Source organism: Amblyomma maculatum, chromosome 11 (genome assembly GCF_055883805.1).
Source record: "Amblyomma maculatum isolate TAMU_Amacu chromosome 11, ASM5588380v1, whole genome shotgun sequence".
NCBI classification, from domain to species: Eukaryota; Metazoa; Arthropoda; class Arachnida; order Ixodida; family Ixodidae; genus Amblyomma; species Amblyomma maculatum.
In genome coordinates, this window is record NC_139354.1 from 10,891,628 (window position 1) to 10,909,833 (window position 18,206).

At 46.3% G+C, this 18,206-nt stretch overlaps 1 protein-coding gene across 2 annotated transcripts in view; it reads left to right on the plus strand.

Annotated features, from left to right (window-relative positions):
* Positions 1–18,206, plus strand: part of CCT2 (chaperonin containing TCP1 subunit 2) — a 41,032-nt gene that overhangs the window by 12,856 nt on the left and 9,970 nt on the right. For both annotated transcript variants that reach the window (XM_084583862.1, XM_084583861.1), the window contains exons 4-8: positions 1,230–1,419; positions 4,686–4,888; positions 5,777–5,961; positions 11,190–11,337; positions 17,169–17,383. In XM_084583862.1, coding sequence (XP_084439988.1) covers positions 1,230–1,419; positions 4,686–4,888; positions 5,777–5,961; positions 11,190–11,337; positions 17,169–17,383 — 941 coding nt within the window. The remainder of the gene's footprint in view (positions 1–1,229; positions 1,420–4,685; positions 4,889–5,776; positions 5,962–11,189; positions 11,338–17,168; positions 17,384–18,206) is intronic.

Consider the following 18,206-nt stretch of genomic DNA (forward strand, 5'->3'; position numbering starts at 1 on the left):
TTACCGCGGGGGTGGAACGTGCGAGCGCGGCGAACGCCGGCGCCGTTTGTGACCGTCCCTAGTCGTCGCTAGGCCTACATTGTTTCGCCTCGAAGCCGCGGCGGTCGACGCTTTGGAACATGATCAACACTGTCGTAAATCGTCTACTTATGAAACTGCCTTATAGTCATTCCTATCCTGCCATAGTAAAATAATTATAGGATTAACTCTGCTGACGCATAATCGCAGAGCTAGTACGAGCAGATCGGATCAGCCGAAATGCACCAGCGGCAGCTGGCTTGAGCAGAAACTAGCTTGTATCACGGCTATCGCTCTTACCAGCAATTTGCTGCTGGTCAGTGATCGTCACGAGGGCTTCATACTTGATATTCGGCTCAGTATTCCAGACGCCAACAAATTTTAGCACGCTTTATTTCGGACATCGGTGCTAACGATCCCCCGTGTCGTTCGCGAACGGCGGGAGGAGGGGCCACAACAGCGGTGTTTACGGCGGTCGAGGAGGTGCTGCCATCGTGCAGTGCTTGACCATGCTGTTGACGCCTCGTCGGACGACACTCCGATACTCCTAAAACCACGTTATATAAATAAGATATTTGTAAATGCAGCTTCGTTCTGCCGATCCCTGCATCGCTTCGGTTGTTGCACTTAATGGGCAATGGCCACCTAACCGATAAGGGCGGCGAGCTGTGTAACAGCCCGCACAGAGTTCGAGCAGCGCACGAGCAGACGACTTTCGCAGCTACCGGAAGTGTGTCCGTGACGTCCTGGTTGCAGTGACCGCAGTGAATGGCAGCTTCTAGCAAGCCTTGCCAGTCAACCGACCCGTGACGTCACGGGACTAGGAAATAGTTCCATGCGACACTGCCAAGCGACAATCTCTCTGCCCATGAATTTCAGAAAACGCTGTTTTTAAAAATTAATAATAAATCGCTGGCTATGTTCCAGAGTTATACTTTGCGTTAATGCTCAAAAGGATGTGTTCTACACACTGAACACGTTTATCAGTGGTTTCTTGGGGGCCGTTTCCGTGGACCTTTAATCTGGCTGTCTCCTACATGTAATGTGTCTAGTTCGCTTCTGTTTGATGCTCAGGAGTGCAGAACCGACTGTTTTCCTTTACTTCAGCACTGAAATTTATTGTGTAATAAACTGTTTAATTAGGACCAAGGAGTTTTCTTGCGTTCTAATTGTTCCTTAATTATTTATCTGTCCCTTGTGTTTATGTGCAGACATCTCCAAGGTGCAGGATGATGAGGTTGGGGATGGCACGACCTCTGTGACTGTGCTCGCGGCTGAGCTGCTCAAAGAGGCCGAGCGGCTGGTCACAATGAAGATCCACCCGCAGACTGTTATTGCTGGCTGGCGCCAGGCAACCGCCGTGGCCCGCCAGGCTTTGGAGAGCTTTGCCGAAGACCACAGGTGCATGTGTTTTTTTTTTTTTTTTTTTTTTTTTTTTTTTTTTTTTTTTTTGCTTGCAAGCCTTGGATAAACCAGTGGGGGGGTGTGTGCTTGACCTGCACATCACTGGCACCCACATATGTTGAACTCAAGGGGGATAGTGAAATATAGTCAAACCTCATTAAAACGAAGTCCGATTTTGAGCAAACATTCACTGATGTTCGTACATTGCGGCATGGCAAGGTGACGGTTTAATCATATGTTGGTCACATGCCTGTTGGTCACTGATGCTAGTTTCTGCACCTACTACAGTGAAATCTCGTTACTACGAACACCACATTAACGAACTTTTCAAATTAACGAATTTTTTAAGAATCCCCGGCAGATTTGCCATGTTTTCAATGTAAAACTATTTCAGAATTATGAATTTCAAAATAGCGTATATTTCAGAATAACGAACGTATTTTATTTCTTGTTCTATAATTTTGGAACATCAGTATTACGAATTTGGCTAAAATTAACAGCACCGCAGCTTGCAACTCTCGCGTGAAACGAAACAGAAACCGCCGTTTCTGTGTGAATGGTCCGTGGGCTGTAGCTATCATCATCAGGACATCTAGGACCAGTTCCTAGCGCCACCATGAAGCTATGGTTTATTACGCAGTAGCCAGCAGGCCTAGCTGCCTGCGTTTTTTTTTTTCCTTCCTGTGTTGTGTGCCGTACGCGACTCGGTCGTTCGTGCGTTCGCCCGTGCGGGACGGTTTTTTTTTTTTAATTTTTTTTTAATTTTTTTTGCCGCTGATTATCTTATTGCGATATTGCAAAGTTTGTGCGAGATTGGCGATGATATTAGCCAGCGAAGTGCCAAGAAGATATGAACGCAGCTGCTTTCACTGCAAGAAATCGACGCAGGGAAAAAGCGATTCGGCCTCTACAGACAACTAGCATTGCCCCATCGACTGCCGCGATCATTATGAAAGACCGAGACAAGATTTTCAAAGCTCAGGGAGCATTGAAGATGGGGTCATAAAAAAACTCCGATGTTTTTGCACATGGACAAAGTCCGTACTTTCATCGCTCGGTGCAATCACGCACGCGATGAGGTGTTCCGGAAAGCGGAAGGTGTATGTGCTGTAGTGGTGTAATGTAGTGCGCGGTCGTGTTTGCTGCACGTGGCAGAAGAAAATAATGGATTTCTTCAAATAAACCAGCTTTGGAGTTAGTGCAACCTTTTCTCTTGAGGTTTTGCTTGTCTACACACGTGCCTACTGCCAAGGTACGTCATTTTCATACCTAGGTTTGACCACTGGCTTATAATCGCAGATTTTTCATTACAACGATATTTCAAAATAACGAATGATTTTTCGCGGTCCCGCGGGATTCGTTATATCGAGATTTGACTGTAGATGGTTCAGCATGCGATCACATGGACACATGTTCTTTGTAGAGAGGTTCGGATGGGGTTCCACATGCAGAAAAGTAGCAATAGACAAGCTTATCAGTAACCTGGCTTATCATTTGTATGGTTCAACCTCTAACAAACATCCGTGTACCGAACTTCTGGATATCATATTTACTAGTGTAATAAGCCCACTTACATAATGAGCCCACCCCCTACTTATGCTGCTCAGTTTACGCCATCATCGTCACAGTCTACAGTGCATTTCTTGGCGGCGTGTTCATCTTCTGACCTTAACTCTTGTGGTGATAAGGGGGGTTGTGGGATGAACATGGCAAGGACAGAAGTGTCAGTAAAAAGTGTGTTCATTATGCAAATGTACATGGTATTATGAAGTTTCAATGCCTCCTACAAACCTGCATTAAAGAGCACATACTTGAAAGTACCCCGCCGGGGTGGCGCAGCGGTTACGGCGCTCGACTACTGTTCCCAAGGACGCGGGATTGAATCCCGGCCTCGGCGGCCGCTTTTCGATGGAGGCGAACAGCAAGGCACCCGTGTGTTGTGCGATGTCAGTGCACGTTAAAGAACCCCAGGTGGTCGAAATTTCCGGAGTCCTCCACTACGGCGTCTCTCATAGCCTGAGTTGCTTTGTGACGTTAAACCCCACAAACCACCAACCACATACTTGAAAGCTTCATATTGTTGCAAGGGCTACTCTTAGCACAATGAACCCTTTGTGTTTACTGTTTTCTAGTTACTGCTTAGTTAGTGGAAATTGCCAACTCCATTGCCAACAGCACATCCCCAGAACCCCAGGTGGTCAATATTTCTGGAGTCCTCCACTTCGGCCTCTCTCATAGTCTGGGTTGCTTTGGGATATTAAACCCTAAAAACAAAACCAAACCATATCACATATGTACATATAAGTGTATTAGTAACATATATTGTACAGTTTAACCTTTCACAACGAAGCTGATGAGGCTCCTGGAAAATTTAATTGTGCCGAAATTAGCCCGAAAAAAGTCAGATTGGACCACACCGTCAATAAACATAATTCGTTTACAAAGGTGCCTGTGAGTGCTGGTTCTGCTTTTTTTTTTTTGCCGAGCGCCTTTGTGCGATATCATACTCAGTGAGCAGTTACATCGCCGTGTTATTATCGTGGGCGTCAATAAGACTGCAGATAGTGGTGCTACAAGATAATTAATTGCGGCTCTGGCTCGGAAGCAAACGGCTGCAGTTACATGTGCGCTTTGTTGCAAGCCTTAGTTGTCATCCCTACCAGGCAGTGGCAGTCTTTTATGTGTCTGTGAACGGGTGAGCCAGTAGCGGCACAATTGATTCAAGAAAAAGCAGTGTGGACCTACAGAAGTGCACATGTCGACAGCGATACTCTTATTTTATTGCGGAATACATATTTAAATCCAACCTCGATTAGCAAAAATTTCATTGAAGCGGAAACACGTCCCAAAAATGGTTTGTTGTGGCAAGAAATTTGTTCGATTAGTTTCTATGGTGAGGTGACTGGGAATAGGAAATATTTCGCTGAAGTATCGTTTGTTTTAGCGGATTGTAATACTGCAGATCAAGTAGCAAAAAGTATTTTTTTATTAATATTATTGTCCTTTTGTATTTGTTAGCCTGAGCTGTTGGAATTCAGAGGGAACTGGTTGTTTTTTGTGAACAATGCACTTCGCTTTGTTGCTTGGCAAGGCACGGCTTTATTTCTTTGTCTCTCCAAGACCACGCTTGTGCTCTTTCTTTTTTCTTTCTTTTTTTTTTTTTTTTTTTTTTTTTTTTAACGAGTCTGTTAGGGCCAGGGTCTGTGGCATTTGGCCACCATTATAGCATCGTGTCATCATGGAGGATGGTTGTTTCTGCGCAGCGCTGATGAGGCTCATTTCCGGGAGGACGTGCTGAACATCGCTCGCACCACGCTGGGCTCCAAGATCCTGGCCCAGCACAAGGAGTTCTTTGCCCAGCTCGCTGTGGACGCTGTCATGCGGCTCAAGGGCTCAGGCAACCTGGACGCCATCCAGATCCTCAAGAAGCTGGGTGGCAACCTCACAGACTCCTTCCTGGCCGAAGGTGAATTTTTTTATCATTATTGAATAGCCAAGTCACATCCCTTTAGCACTGACAATTTGTACCTTTTCAGCCAGTTGCCATCAATTCGATTGGGGTAGTACACAGCAGTTCTCTGCGTGGGTTCCATGGGAGAGGGACCTGCTGTAAGCGGCATGCAAAGCACCGGAGATGTGCGGTGAGCCGAGCGTGTGCAACAAAAGTGGCTATAAAGGCCAGTGCGCGATTCATCTTGTCACACAAAGGGGAATGAAAGTCTAAATGCTCAGCATTTTCGTTGGGACATCCCACCAATCATCACCTGTCCATACTTTCCAATCCTTTCAATTTTCGACCGAGCTTCCCAATTGTACGGCCACTGCCCTGTACATTCCAAAAAGTTGCCCCGGCTCACGCGAGAATGGTTTTGCAAAACTGACACCACGCAATCTGCAGCTGCATCAGAATTGCCAGCGCTACCATCAACAGCAGCTCTAACATTGTTGGCTAAGCATCTGATAAACCAAATCAAGCCAAAGTTAAAACAGCTGGGGGTGGCTGGTTGCCTTTTATGTGTACTGTTGCGGCCGCTTGTGCATATGCTCAGGGCCAGCTAGGCTGCTTGGGTGCGGTGCATGGTGTACTGTAGGGATTCTCGTGTGCATGAAGTCATGAATCAAAGCCCAGAAGTTTTAGCAGTCTTATACTTCTGTTCTTTGTGGCGTCAAGAAAAGGCGAAGATGTTGCATTATACACGTGAATGCGGCGTACCCCCCCCCCCCCCCCTCCCCCCCTTTCCCTTCCTCTGTTGACACAAATAAGTCTCCAAATTTTTGTTCATTCGCCAGGTTGGCAGTTGTGCCTGCCTGTTCTTTTTAATTAATTTGCCTTGTGGTGCGACTCGCTACGCAGGCTTCCTGCTGGACAAGAAGCCCGGTGTGCATCAACCCAAGCGCGTAGAGAAGGCCCGCATTCTCATTGCCAACACGCCCATGGATGCGGACAAGGTCAAAGTGTTCGGCAGCCGCGTTCGCGTTGAGTCTATCGCCCAGATTGCCGACATGGAGCTGGCTGAGAAGGTCAAGATGAAGGAGAAGGTGGGTATCTCTTTATCTGCGCTAAACAGCTGGAGGTTCTGCAGTGCACGACCAAGGAACAGCAGCTCATTTTTTTTGTTTGGAAGCGAGTCTGGACAGCACTGCTAACTTTTGGTTTGTCTCCTAAGTTTTTTCTGCATTGCTGGGTGTATCGCCTAGTATTGAACAAGGGTGGGAAATGCACAAGCTTTCAGTTGAATAGAGTGATTCTATTTCAGTTTTATGTTAGCTGTCATAGTTGAGTTGAAAGTTCTGTGAAATGCCTTCAGTTTCACTGGTAGATAGATCTTGATGGATGGTGAGCTTTTTTTTTACTCTGTTGAAAACTGGAGCAGGGTTGGTCGGCTCAACCCTACTCTTGCTGATGATCATTAACGGGGGGCACGGCTCTTTGCAGCCGAAAATCGGTCTAAAAAACGGATTTCAGATTGCTTCATTTTCGCGGTCCCGAGACGTTTCCGCAACTACCTGCAAATTTTGGTTGTAAAATACCACTTATTTCGCACGTTACGGCATTCCAGAGTTGCGAATCCGAACGCTTGGCCCTTGAAAGGTCAAATCGCGCCGAGTTTTGATTGGCTGCAGATCAAGAAATATGCATTCCCCCGGCATCATTTTGGTCTCGTTTGAAAGATAGTGATTCAGGCTATTCCCCTGTCACGGTTGGCGCCCGTGAGCGAACACCCGAAGCAGGAACCAAAGGGACAAAATTTCGCGAAACGTGCACTGCTATTGGGCTCCGAAAACATGTGACCCAAATGGTAACTTTTGGTTAGCTGCCGGCGTCGACTGCTTGTGGCCTGGCGCCATTTTGAAAAAGTCGTGCAGTTCGGCCTAGCTGGTTCAGCGGTTCCGTCGTCGATCACTGCCTAAAATGTGGAATATTTAGGTTCATGCGTCAAACTGGCCAAAAAGCGAAGGAAGAGAGGCGCACCGGTGATGCGGCAATGTGGCATCCTGTTATCTACAATCCGTGACGAATCGCCGACGCTCCGCGATGGGCCAATAACGGCCTAGCTGGGGGTGCTCGGCTTAGCAGAAAGGAGACCGAACGATTTCCTCGAAGCGATTCTTGCCGCGTACGAGCGTCGTAATCATGACGACGCAGATGAAAAAGCGATACCTACGCAGTTTTCAAGGGTGTGATAGATTGAGCACTCCGTAAAGCTAACGCGCGGCGGTCGCAAAACAGCGTCACATGCGGCATGCGGAATCGCAAACCTTGCTGAAATAAATTTTCTTCGGAGTTGCAGGGGCAATTATCTCGACGGGAAACATTGCATTCACACCAACAACCACTCATAACTCATTTTATCGACTTGCTGTTAGCCTTGGTAATTCAGAAATATGCCAAAAACATTTCTCGTAGATTCCTTAAAATTTAATTCTAGGCACAGTCGCCATTTTAGAGGAATGATATCTCGGATTTTATAGCAGCTTATTGCTATAATTCTTTTTTCTTTTTCCAGAAAGATAAACTCATAAGCTCTGCAGCATCACTGCTTTTTAACCAGTTTTTTTTTTTTTTTTTCAAATATTATTTGTCTCAGTTACTAAATGACCTTTTTCTTTGCCAAGTTTGATAAACCATAACTTTCTTCCAAATCATTCTAGAATGCTCATTTATGCTTTATTGCACTCCTTTGTGATTCTAGGTCATTTAAAAGGATTGAAATTGTCTCCTGAAGATCTAATGTTTACTAACCATGCTTCCTCTAAACAAGACCAGTTCTCGTTGTTATATTTAAAGTTACCTGCATTAGGTAAAAACAGTTTGCAGTTTTGGAATAAGCATGTGAAAATGCACACTGGTGCAAATCTGTCCATAAATAAAAAAAAAATGGTTCTAAGAGGGGAGTCCCCCTTCAGAAGAGAGCTAAACTCTTCTTTTTCTTTTTTCTCAAAGCACCCAATATTGACTCTTTGTTCATTTGCGGAAGGGATATCTCTGCCTTCAATGAAGGTGGACAATAATTTTTGTTGTGGTATGTAGCTAAAAGGGCAAAGCACACAATGTTAGGAACAGATTTTACAATTGACGTTTCAAAAGTTTTTCAGTTTTGCTTTAGATCAGACAGTAAGGCACCCACGTTTGAAAAGTGCACTTTGAACTGCTATAACATCGATAATATCTGTTTATCAAAAATGTGCTCCTAACATTGTACAGTACAACCTCAATAATTCGAACTCGGTTAATTCGAAATCCCGGATAATTCGAAGGTTTTCTGCGGTCCCGTATTTTCCAATGTAAATTTGGCCGGATAATTCGAACAGGCGGCTTGCGCCAGCCCGGTTAATTCGAAAATTTGGACTGCTATGCGGCAATGCCTGATCCATGTTTCGCCGCAAACCCGGCGAAACGACGGCCCTACGGAGCCGCGAGGCAAAGCCACATAGTAATGGTGATGATTTATAGGCGAAGCGCCCCAGCCGGAGCACTCTCTGCACAAAAATCGGTCCACAGTGTGCCTCGCGCACCGCCAAAACACTTGCCTGCAGAGGAGAAGACGTGCTTCACTGCAACACGGCGGGCATACCGGTTTTTATCACGTGACCTCTCCCCCACTCCATCCCTTGGTGTGCTTCGCCCACTCTTCCCCCGTGCCTCTGACGCTGCAAGTACGCCACCACCACCGCCGCGCCGGTCTCGCCTGCACCATTTCTTTGTGTTGTGCGCTGTGGTTAGGGGCCGGCTACTGTGCTGTTTTTTTGGGCGGGACTGTGCAGAAGTGCTAGCTTTGTGACCGTAGCAGTGCAGAAATGCCAAAGTGCAAGACTTTAACGCTGCAGCAGAAGTTCTGCTTGATCCAGAAAGCAGGGAAGAGCGCTTGTTCGAAGACCGAGTTGGCCAAAAGGCATGGCGTGCCCCTCTCGACGTTGTCCACAATATTGAGCAACAAGTCAAAAATACTAGAGGCTTACGGCAAGACCTATTCTTCGAAGCGGTCACGAGCGCGGGCTCCCACGTATCAAGATGTGGAAGCTGCTCTGCTTCGCTGGCTGCAGAAAGCAAACGCTGCCCACCTTCCCGTCAATGGAACGCTACTGCGGGAGAAGGCCAACGACCTAGCTCTACAACTTGGGCACGAGGAATTTAAGTACAGCAATGGATGGTTTTCCTAGCTCTACAACTTGGGCACGAGGAATTTAAGTTCAGCAATGGATGGTTTTGCCGTTTTAAAGAACGCAGTAATTTAACCTTTCTCACCGTCTGTGGTTAGAGCGGCAGCACTAACGAGAGCGTTGTCGAGGATTGGAGAAACCACACATTGGCGCCGCTGCTTAGCGAGTACGGTGCAGACGACGTTTACAACCTTGACGAGGCTGCACTTTTTTATAAGATGCTGCCAACAAAACCTTCGCAGTGATGAACACCGCCATCAAGGGTAGGAAACAGGCCAAGGACAGGATTACTGTGCTGTTCGGCGCAAACATGTGCGGTAAACACAAGCTGCCGCTACTGGTCGTCGGGAAGACGGGGAAGCCTCGCTGCTTCAAAAATGCGCGGCTGCCGCCAAAGGATGAACTCGTCTACAGGCACAATAAGAAAGCCTGGATGACAGGTGCAATATTTGAAGAGTACGTGCGGCAACTTGACCGCAAGTTCGCGGCCACAGGCAGGAATGTCCTATTTGTCGTCGACAACTGCCTGGCACATGGTGACATCCCACATCTCCAGGCCATCAGGATGGTATTTTTACCTCCGAACACCACTTCGATCTCACAGCCGATGGACCAAGGCGTCATTCACCACACTAGGAAGATTTATCGGTACCACCTGCTCAAGCGCATGCTCCTTTGCTACGACAATGGCAAGGAGTACTCCATCGACCTCCTCGGAGCCATATGCCTCATGGTGTACGCTTGGAAACGAGTGGAGCCCACATTGATCAGGCGGTGTTTTGAACACGCTGGTTTTTCTAGTGAAAGCACTGTTGATGCCGATGCAGACCACCCATGTACTACTACTCTTGACGAAGAAGAAGCAGAGTATTGCGACCACATCAATGCGCTCTGCGCAGAGGATGAGTCCAACGCAGTCGGCTTCGCCGAGTATATCAACATTGAGAGCGAAGAGCAGACTGGCTACTCTGACTTGGAGAGTGAGATCACTGCTGGTACGAACATGCGCAATGATAGCGACGACGACACCGACGAGCCTCCCCGAGCACCTGCTCTTGGTGAAGTTATCGGATCGCTGAACGTTATCCGCAGTTTTGTTGAGTGCCGCGGTGAAAGTTCAGAGATGTTTCGTCTATTTGACCAACTTGAGAGCATGACCTTAGGAGCCGCAAACTACCGGACGCGGCAAACCAGCATCTCTGATTACTTTCAGTAGTAATTCAAAATATGCCGAATGAAGGTAACACGTTCCTGCAACGAATTTTTTTGCCTAAGTCTTATTTCTTGGTGTGTTCGGTTAATTCGAAAACCCGCTTAATTCGAAGATTTCTCGCGGTCCCGATGACTTCGAATTAACGAGGTTGTACTGTATTACAGTCAAACCTCAATATAACGAACACGCATTTAACGAATTGACGAATTGTTGAATATTTAGAAATCACTGTGAAAGTTTCTGAACATCCCACAGACGAAGCTCAGGCTGACCCTGCAGACGATGAGAACATTCCGACTTACAAGAAGCACTTGCTGCATTGGATTTACTGCACCGCCACTGCAGTGCTATTGAGAGCAGTGGGTTTGCCCTTGTTGAGTGTTTGCGGTCTGTGGAACAGGGCGTGATACAGAACGCGATCAACACAAAAAAGCAGGCCGCGATAATGCCGTCCTTTGCGCGTAAATAAATGGATGTGACCCAAGTAGGCACCCTCCGAGTTTCTGTGCCTTCTTTGATTGAATTTTGTTGCTCTTGCATGTATTTTGTACGAAATTTTATATTACGAATTATGGATAGGGCGAACTATTTTCAGATTTTTTAACTGTTCGTTATAACGAGGTTTCCCTGTACTTATGCTTTCCAGTACCTAGCAAAGTGTTCGTGTGCGGTTATTTTTCTTTGTTCCTGCAAGTTATGAACAATTCATTTCATTTATTTTTCGAACTTTTGGCCAATCTTTTGGCCAATTGGACATATTTGAAATCACTGCAAGAGTCTGAACCAGAATACCATGTTCTATCAAGTTTGGTCAAAAATTAAGAAATATAGTTTTAAGATCAATGTCCCCCCTTAATTGAAGTGGCTTTTCCCTTTATGCCCTGGCACGCAGGTGGAGCAGATTCTGAAACACAACATCAACGTGTTCATCAACCGCCAGCTCATCTACAACTACCCAGAGCAGCTGTTTGCCGATGCCGGTGTCATGGCCATCGAGCATGCCGATTTCGATGGTATCGAGCGCCTGGCTCTGGTCACAGGTGAGAACGCTTACAATGGTGTCAGCCATCGCAGACCACTACTGCTGGGATGTGTGTTCTTACTTTGGTTTTGCTGTCAAAACTCGGCATTTATCAGTATCGCGGGGCTCATTGCAATTTCATTGCAAAGACTGCAGTAAAATCCCCCAGTGCAAATCTTTCGAGACTATTTAACAGAAAAAATATAGGGGACGTGGGGATCAAATTGCGAAAATTCAGATTTTAGAAAAGATCAAATTCGGAATCTACAAGGCCTATAAGTGAGCCTAAAAAAACTTAGCTGTGGTTTAGCTTGTGGTTAAATCTGGAGTTACGCGAGAGCAATCTGCACGGTTACGCTTAGGTTCGGCTTGAAAGTAAAGACATAGCTTTTGCATATAGTAGTTTACTCTATGGTTTCAGCTTTATTTATGCCATAGGGGAATCACTGCACGTATGAGCACCCCTTACCTCTCGTCATTGACCATTCTCATTCAGGTGTAAAAGACTTCTAATGGTACGACATCGTCTCTAAGTCGAAATCAGGGGCACACCGCCGTCACAACATTTGAACGAGCCTTCTGTCCTAGCAACTTATAGTTGTCGTTCGCCTCTACCAGCTACTGAGTTATCTGTCTTCCTCTTCTTCTTTTACTTCTTCCTCTTCTTTGGACAGGCACGGCGAAATGGCGAGACTGTGGCCAATGTAGCTCTCGCTACAAAAATTGTTTTTCTGACCGCTGGTAGCAAAAAAAAGAAAAAAAAAAAGACAAAATGTGCACGAAAGTTGTCGATTTTTGACTGCAATAATTCTGCTCCCATATTGCTGATCGTGAAAAGCTTGCCGGCATTGGAAAGCTTGTTTCACCGCAGTACTACCATCAGAACCAGATATCTACAATAAATTAAATGCACAAACGTTAAACATGTGAAGGCCCCTGTAGAGCCACTGCTGGACGCTGAGTGGTCGCGTCATCTGCTCTCGCCTCATTCGCATACGCTTTTGACAACTGCGTGATAGTATGTGAATCTGCGGCTGCTGTTCTGCATTTTTCGTCATCCCCTCTGTTGTGTTGTGATTGAAGCAGCATCTCGGCCCTCTCCTTGCATACCATGGTCATGAAGGTGTTCAACAGTTTCGTCTTGGACATGTCCCAGGTGGTTTTGATGCTTCCCTGTTTTCGAACCATATTTGTGCAGCGTCCTCCAAGGCGAAGTATACGTAGCGGACCTTGTCGCGTTTCATCCCATTTGTTGAGAATCGCGACTATTTCATAGCTCTCAATCTAGTCTTCTGGATCTTCACTCGGAAAGCCATGAAAGGTAGGAGGCTCCCGTGGTTGTTGCAGCACTACCCGAGTCACTACCGAGATGGTCTGCATGGTCAGCGTGTCTGGTAGGCTCGAAATGTTCTCCGGTAGCAGGACGAACTCAGGATTAAGGTCGAGGAGTCGGTGCACTGGCGGGATGTCCGCCGAACCGGTAAAGTGAGGGGTGCGCTCATGGTTTTCCGAGAGCGTATGATGCATGGGCCGTACCCAGCAGCTCCACTAGATGTCACCTCAGGAATGCCTTGTGGGTCAAGGGCTGTCGAAAGCAGTTCCTTGAATTCCGGGCAGTGCGTAACTGAGCTGGCGGCGACACTTCAACAGAACACACAACTCGCGCGAGAGCAAGCGACTTTTTCGAGATCAGTGCCAGATTTCTTCATAGTCGGTGCCAGGCTGCTTGTGAACTTCGAAGATGACATAGGACAATATATAAGAGCCACCGAAATTTTGGATGCAGTGCAGCTTATTGCTCATTTTTCGGACTTCACATACGCTGCCAATATGCCAAAGTTACTTGTGTGTCGGTTTGGTGGAACAGGTGCCCCAAGGGGAAAATCCTGCGACCCTGTACTTTTATAACAAAGGCAAGTTCTGCTTGAAAGTAACGTTTTGGTTATATTCACAATTGCTGGCCTAATAATCCCAATTCTTACCTATTTAAATTTGCCTTTAGCGCTCCAAAACGTTTGCTCGAAAATTTTCCCCAGATAATTAACGTACCCCCTAACTTCGCATCAATTTTCCACGAAAGTCGCACTGACTCTGTTTCAAAACTAATGCATGATCACGGTATCAGAGCCCTGCAGTCCAGGCGCAAGTTTTTGCATCTGAAATTTTTATAGCTCGTTAATTCGAACTTCACGGGACCAGGGAAAAAAGTTCGAATTATCGAATGGCGTTGAAAAAACTGACAAGAACCTTTTGTATTACGATAAATACCTATTTAGTGGCGTAACAGACTCGCTCGCATAATGAACCCACCCAGCCCCGATTTGTGCCTACGAATAAAAAAAAAGTGTCAGTCGTTAGCGCGTCCCTCCGTTGTCCCTCTGGTTCGCGCAGTCACGGTCTACAACATATTTCTTGGCAGTGCGCCAAGATTCTGCGCAGCAGCGGTAACGGCGTGTTTACCTTTTGACTTTAGCTCCAGTAATGGGGAGGGCGGGAGGGGGGAAGCGAACTTGGCAAAGTGCGTTGGCTTTATCTTGAGTGACGGGGCGGTGTCTACCGCAATAGCAGCAAGCGGCTTTTGAAGCGAACGATGCTAAAAGCCAAAGCCGGCATCATTGCGGCTGACTCGCATGCTTTAGTTGAGGACTGATGGGTGGAAGGATGGATGGCTGTCTCAAAAGAAAAAGAATGAAGTTTATCCCATAGTGTCGGTCCGAGATCACAGCCTTTCATGGGCGTTGGCTGGGACCTTGGCCGACAGTACTTATCAGTATTTCCAAATTAACAGGGCTGGAATTAAGAGTACTTATTTGCGAGCTACGGAGGTTGGCAGCCGCCGCGCCGGTCATGGCACCATTTATGTTTTACCCACTCTGTCATGGTTTTACCTGGTTCCATCTTCTGTCCTTATTTTGCACGTCCGCAGCCTCTAATTATGCCTTCGTATCGCGCAGATGCTTCTTTACTTTTTTTTTTTTCTGCCTCATGATGTGCGCCAAACCGCCCAGACGCGGCGGCGCATAGTTCGAATTATCCGTAGCGAAACCGACTCGCGTTCAAATTAACGGGCTTTTTTATACACAGATCTCTATGGGGCTTGGCCGGACCAAGTAGTGTAGTTCGAATTATCAAGGTTCGAATTAACGAGCTGTCACTATTTGTTACTAAACCACAAACTTGTTCTAGATCCTAACCCATATCTAACACCATATTTTGCTAGGACTAACTTATTCAAATTATCGCTCTTTCCCCGTACTGTTCATCGCTCGACTCCATTGACAGTATGCTGCAATCAAATGATTGATGTTATCCTTACGTCTTTTTGTTTTTGTATCACCGCATCAATTCGTTATTACTTTTCGTGCCCTGGTCATGAACTATTGCTTCCAGTTCATGTATCTTGTGCTTGTATTTCATTTACTCTACGTCTTGTATGCCCCTTCTGCTTGGGCCTTTTTCTGCAGTTTCTTATAAATAAGTAAAACAATGCGAGCGTTATGCAAGTAAATACGGCAGATCGAGAGACAAAAACAGAATTTTGGGAGACTACTGTTAAGCTCACACCCTAGGTTCAGCTAGGTCTAATGCAGTTGGCTGAACACACTGCCCAGGTCCAATGACTCCTGGCCATCATCAAGGTAAATCGACTGATGCCTATCCTGTATCTGTTGGCTAATAAAGTTTTGCCACGACCACCTTGATGGTCACTGCGAGAGCCCTCCATTGTTGCTCTGCGCTAGTGGATCAGAAAACGAAAGTGCAGCACCCCGCGGTGCATCATTGCGTTGTGCCGCGTTGCAGCTGACCGTCGGCTGTGAACACTGAAAGATAGTGCGAACAGGCACCAGGGAGCTTCATAGGACCGGATAAATGTTGGCCTCAAAGAAACCTGTAAATTTACAATGTTTATTTGCAACCGATCTTTCACATTTGCCAAAAAGGCGTTAGTCATGAGCGCACCGCTCCATTCTCCATTTCGCACCGTCGCTGATAATAATGCATTTCTTGGCCGTGCACCAAGATGCTGTGCAGCGATAACATCACGGTGTGTTTATCTTTCGAGGTTAGCTTCTGTGAACTTGGCAGAGTGCCAGTGGCCTTGACAGTGGCTTGCTAGGCCCATTTGGGTTGCACAAGCTTGGTTTTCTGTATTTTCACTTTATCATGCCGTGATTGGGGCCGGCGCCCACTACAGCCACAAAATCATTGGCACACATGATAGCAGCAAACAACTTTTGAAGTGAACAATTTTAAAGCTGGTGTCATGATTGCGGCTGACCGCATGCTTTCGTTGCTGACTTAGAACCCTCCGCCTGAACTGACTATATTTCTTGGGGCGGGGGAATATGGTATTTGATGGGAAATTGAACAATGATTACCTGCTTTTAGATGAGAGCAGCGCATCAATGACTACTTTTTGCATTGCAATCAATGCCCTATTAAGGAAAAAGCCTTTATAATAGGCTCACGAGCATATGTGCATGCGTGCGTCCACGAGAAGTGTCACACTTCTTTGCGAGATTCCAATGAGTTCTGTTTACCTTTAAAGTTTCAGTGAAGAACTTTAGTTAGTGGTAGATAGTGACAGATAATGATAGTGTTATTAGTGATAGTAACACTTAGTAATGAATATGATAGTGATTGTGATGTCTGCGCTCATGGCCGTATGCGAGAGGGGCTTGCTAAGGGTGTTGTCATAATGAAATGCTCTTTCCAAAAAATTAAGTTAAAAAGCAAAAACTTTATTAGGGAACTCGCAAAAAATCTGAAAATTCCCTTTTTTGTCCTGAGTTGACAAAAATTAGATAGAAAAGACACGATATTTAGAGGCATTATTAACAATATTTTGAATATACATTTAAAGATCAATGACCCAGGAACACTGCGTAAAAAATAAGGTATCTGTACATCTTTGTTCTTCAGCTGTTTAAAAAAAAAACTACAGGTGGAAACAGCCTCATTTCTTGTGCCATGTGGTGAAGCAATTCCTGGTTTTCGTGAGGCACCAAACCAAAACAACTGCAAATTGGCTGCAAAATCTTGGGGAAAGAAACAGCAGCGCACTCTTGAGGCATGGACAAGGAAGGAAACGACAACACAGTGTTGATATTTATTTTCTTTTTTGTTGTTCCTTTCTATGTTCATGTTTCAAGAGTGCGCTGCTGGTTTATTTTTTTTTTTTTTTTTCAATATTAACTACCAACTATCCCGTTTTTCCACTTTGGCTGTAAAGGCCCGGTATACATGTTGGACATGCAGCGGACCTTTAGAAAAGTGTTTTCAGGGAATAAAACCACCCAAACTCAGAATCAAAGCTCAATGGTGAACAGCTGGAGCCATTTTCAGGTAATTACCACCACTCAACGCAGTCAAATAAAGAAGCCGACAGTATCATTCAATATTTGACTTGCCGGTAGTCTTTTGATCATAAAATTTTGATGTTAATGGTGCATTACCACGAGTGGGACATTTTTTTTCTTAGCGCGGCCGCTACGTTTTGTTTCGAAACAACACATACGCATTAGTTCTCAAAAAGGTCCATCAAAAATCGGAACGTTGCCAGAGTGAGAAAATTTTAACTGGTTCTACAAATGTAGTGCGTAGAATAACCACTGGGTGGCGCTTGCTGCACGAGAAACGATTCAAGTTTGGAGATCTGATTTATAGCATCGATCACGATCACCGGTGATCGATTTAAATATGCGTGGTAAAGAGTTAAGAACCCCTGGCCCACTGTCTGCCATGGTACAGAATCGCAAAAAGAGTATGCATGGTGAAGAGCTAAGAACCCCTGGCCCACTGTCTGCCATGGTACAGAATCGCAAAAAAAGTGTCTGTGTGTATGTGCAGGGGGCGAGATTGTGTCCACCTTTGGCCATCCCGAGCTGGTGAAGTTGGGCACGTGCGAGCTCATCGAGGAGGTGATGGTCGGCGAGGACAAACTGCTCAAGTTTTCCGGTGTGCCCCTGGGCGAAGCCTGCACCATAGTGCTTCGGGGAGCCACGCAGCAGATCCTGGACGAGGCCGAACGTTCCCTGCATGACGCTCTCTGTGTGCTTTCACAGGTCGGTGGCCGCCACTCCCTTTTCTGTGTGTGCACGCTTTGTCAGTTCATTTATTCTCTGCAGAAGCAGTATCTTGATCGTTCTGCCAACGTGCCGGCGGTATGGGTCCCTTTGTTTTGATCCTGGTGTCCAGCTCTATTGGACCAGGGGAAATGGCCGTAAAAGTCAAGTAATGACACTAAGGTGTATATTTATATATATATATACATATATATAGCAAAGCCAGTCTGCCAACTTGAATCCCGGGTGGTGTCTTTCACTGCTTTGGCAGGGACAGAAACTTGGCTGCTTGTGGCTCACATAGGCCACAAAATCAAGTTCGTTGACTCTAAAGGGCCGAAAGTGTTGACTGATGTGTACAGTCCCGGCCATAATACTATGCTATATCAGTTGTTGGTAATGTAATGGTTCTGAGAGATGATGTCTGGTAATTAAATGGCTACTTACTAAGCAAGTTTCATTGCTTTGTGAAAGAAACAATCTAAAATGACTTTCATCCCTCTCTGAAGCGGTATTCACACGGGGGGAGCTTTTTTTTTGGGGGGGGGGGGAGGGGGCGCGGGGGCACTGCACGCCGGCGGAGCCCTTTCCCTTGCTCCCACACTCACACGGGCTGTGGAGTATGAGAGGGGTGTCGTCGTTGCCAGACAACAAAGGCTCTGTGCGTGCCGAGGAGAGCGCATCTGAGCAGCCTGCCTCGCCACAGCCGGGTTCAATCAGTCGCCTTGCAGGTAGCGTAGTTGTGCCGGATAATGAATGAGGCCGGCGGAGACGGGTTACAAAGAAGTTGCCTGGGAACTTTGTACCCAAATTTGCACGATTG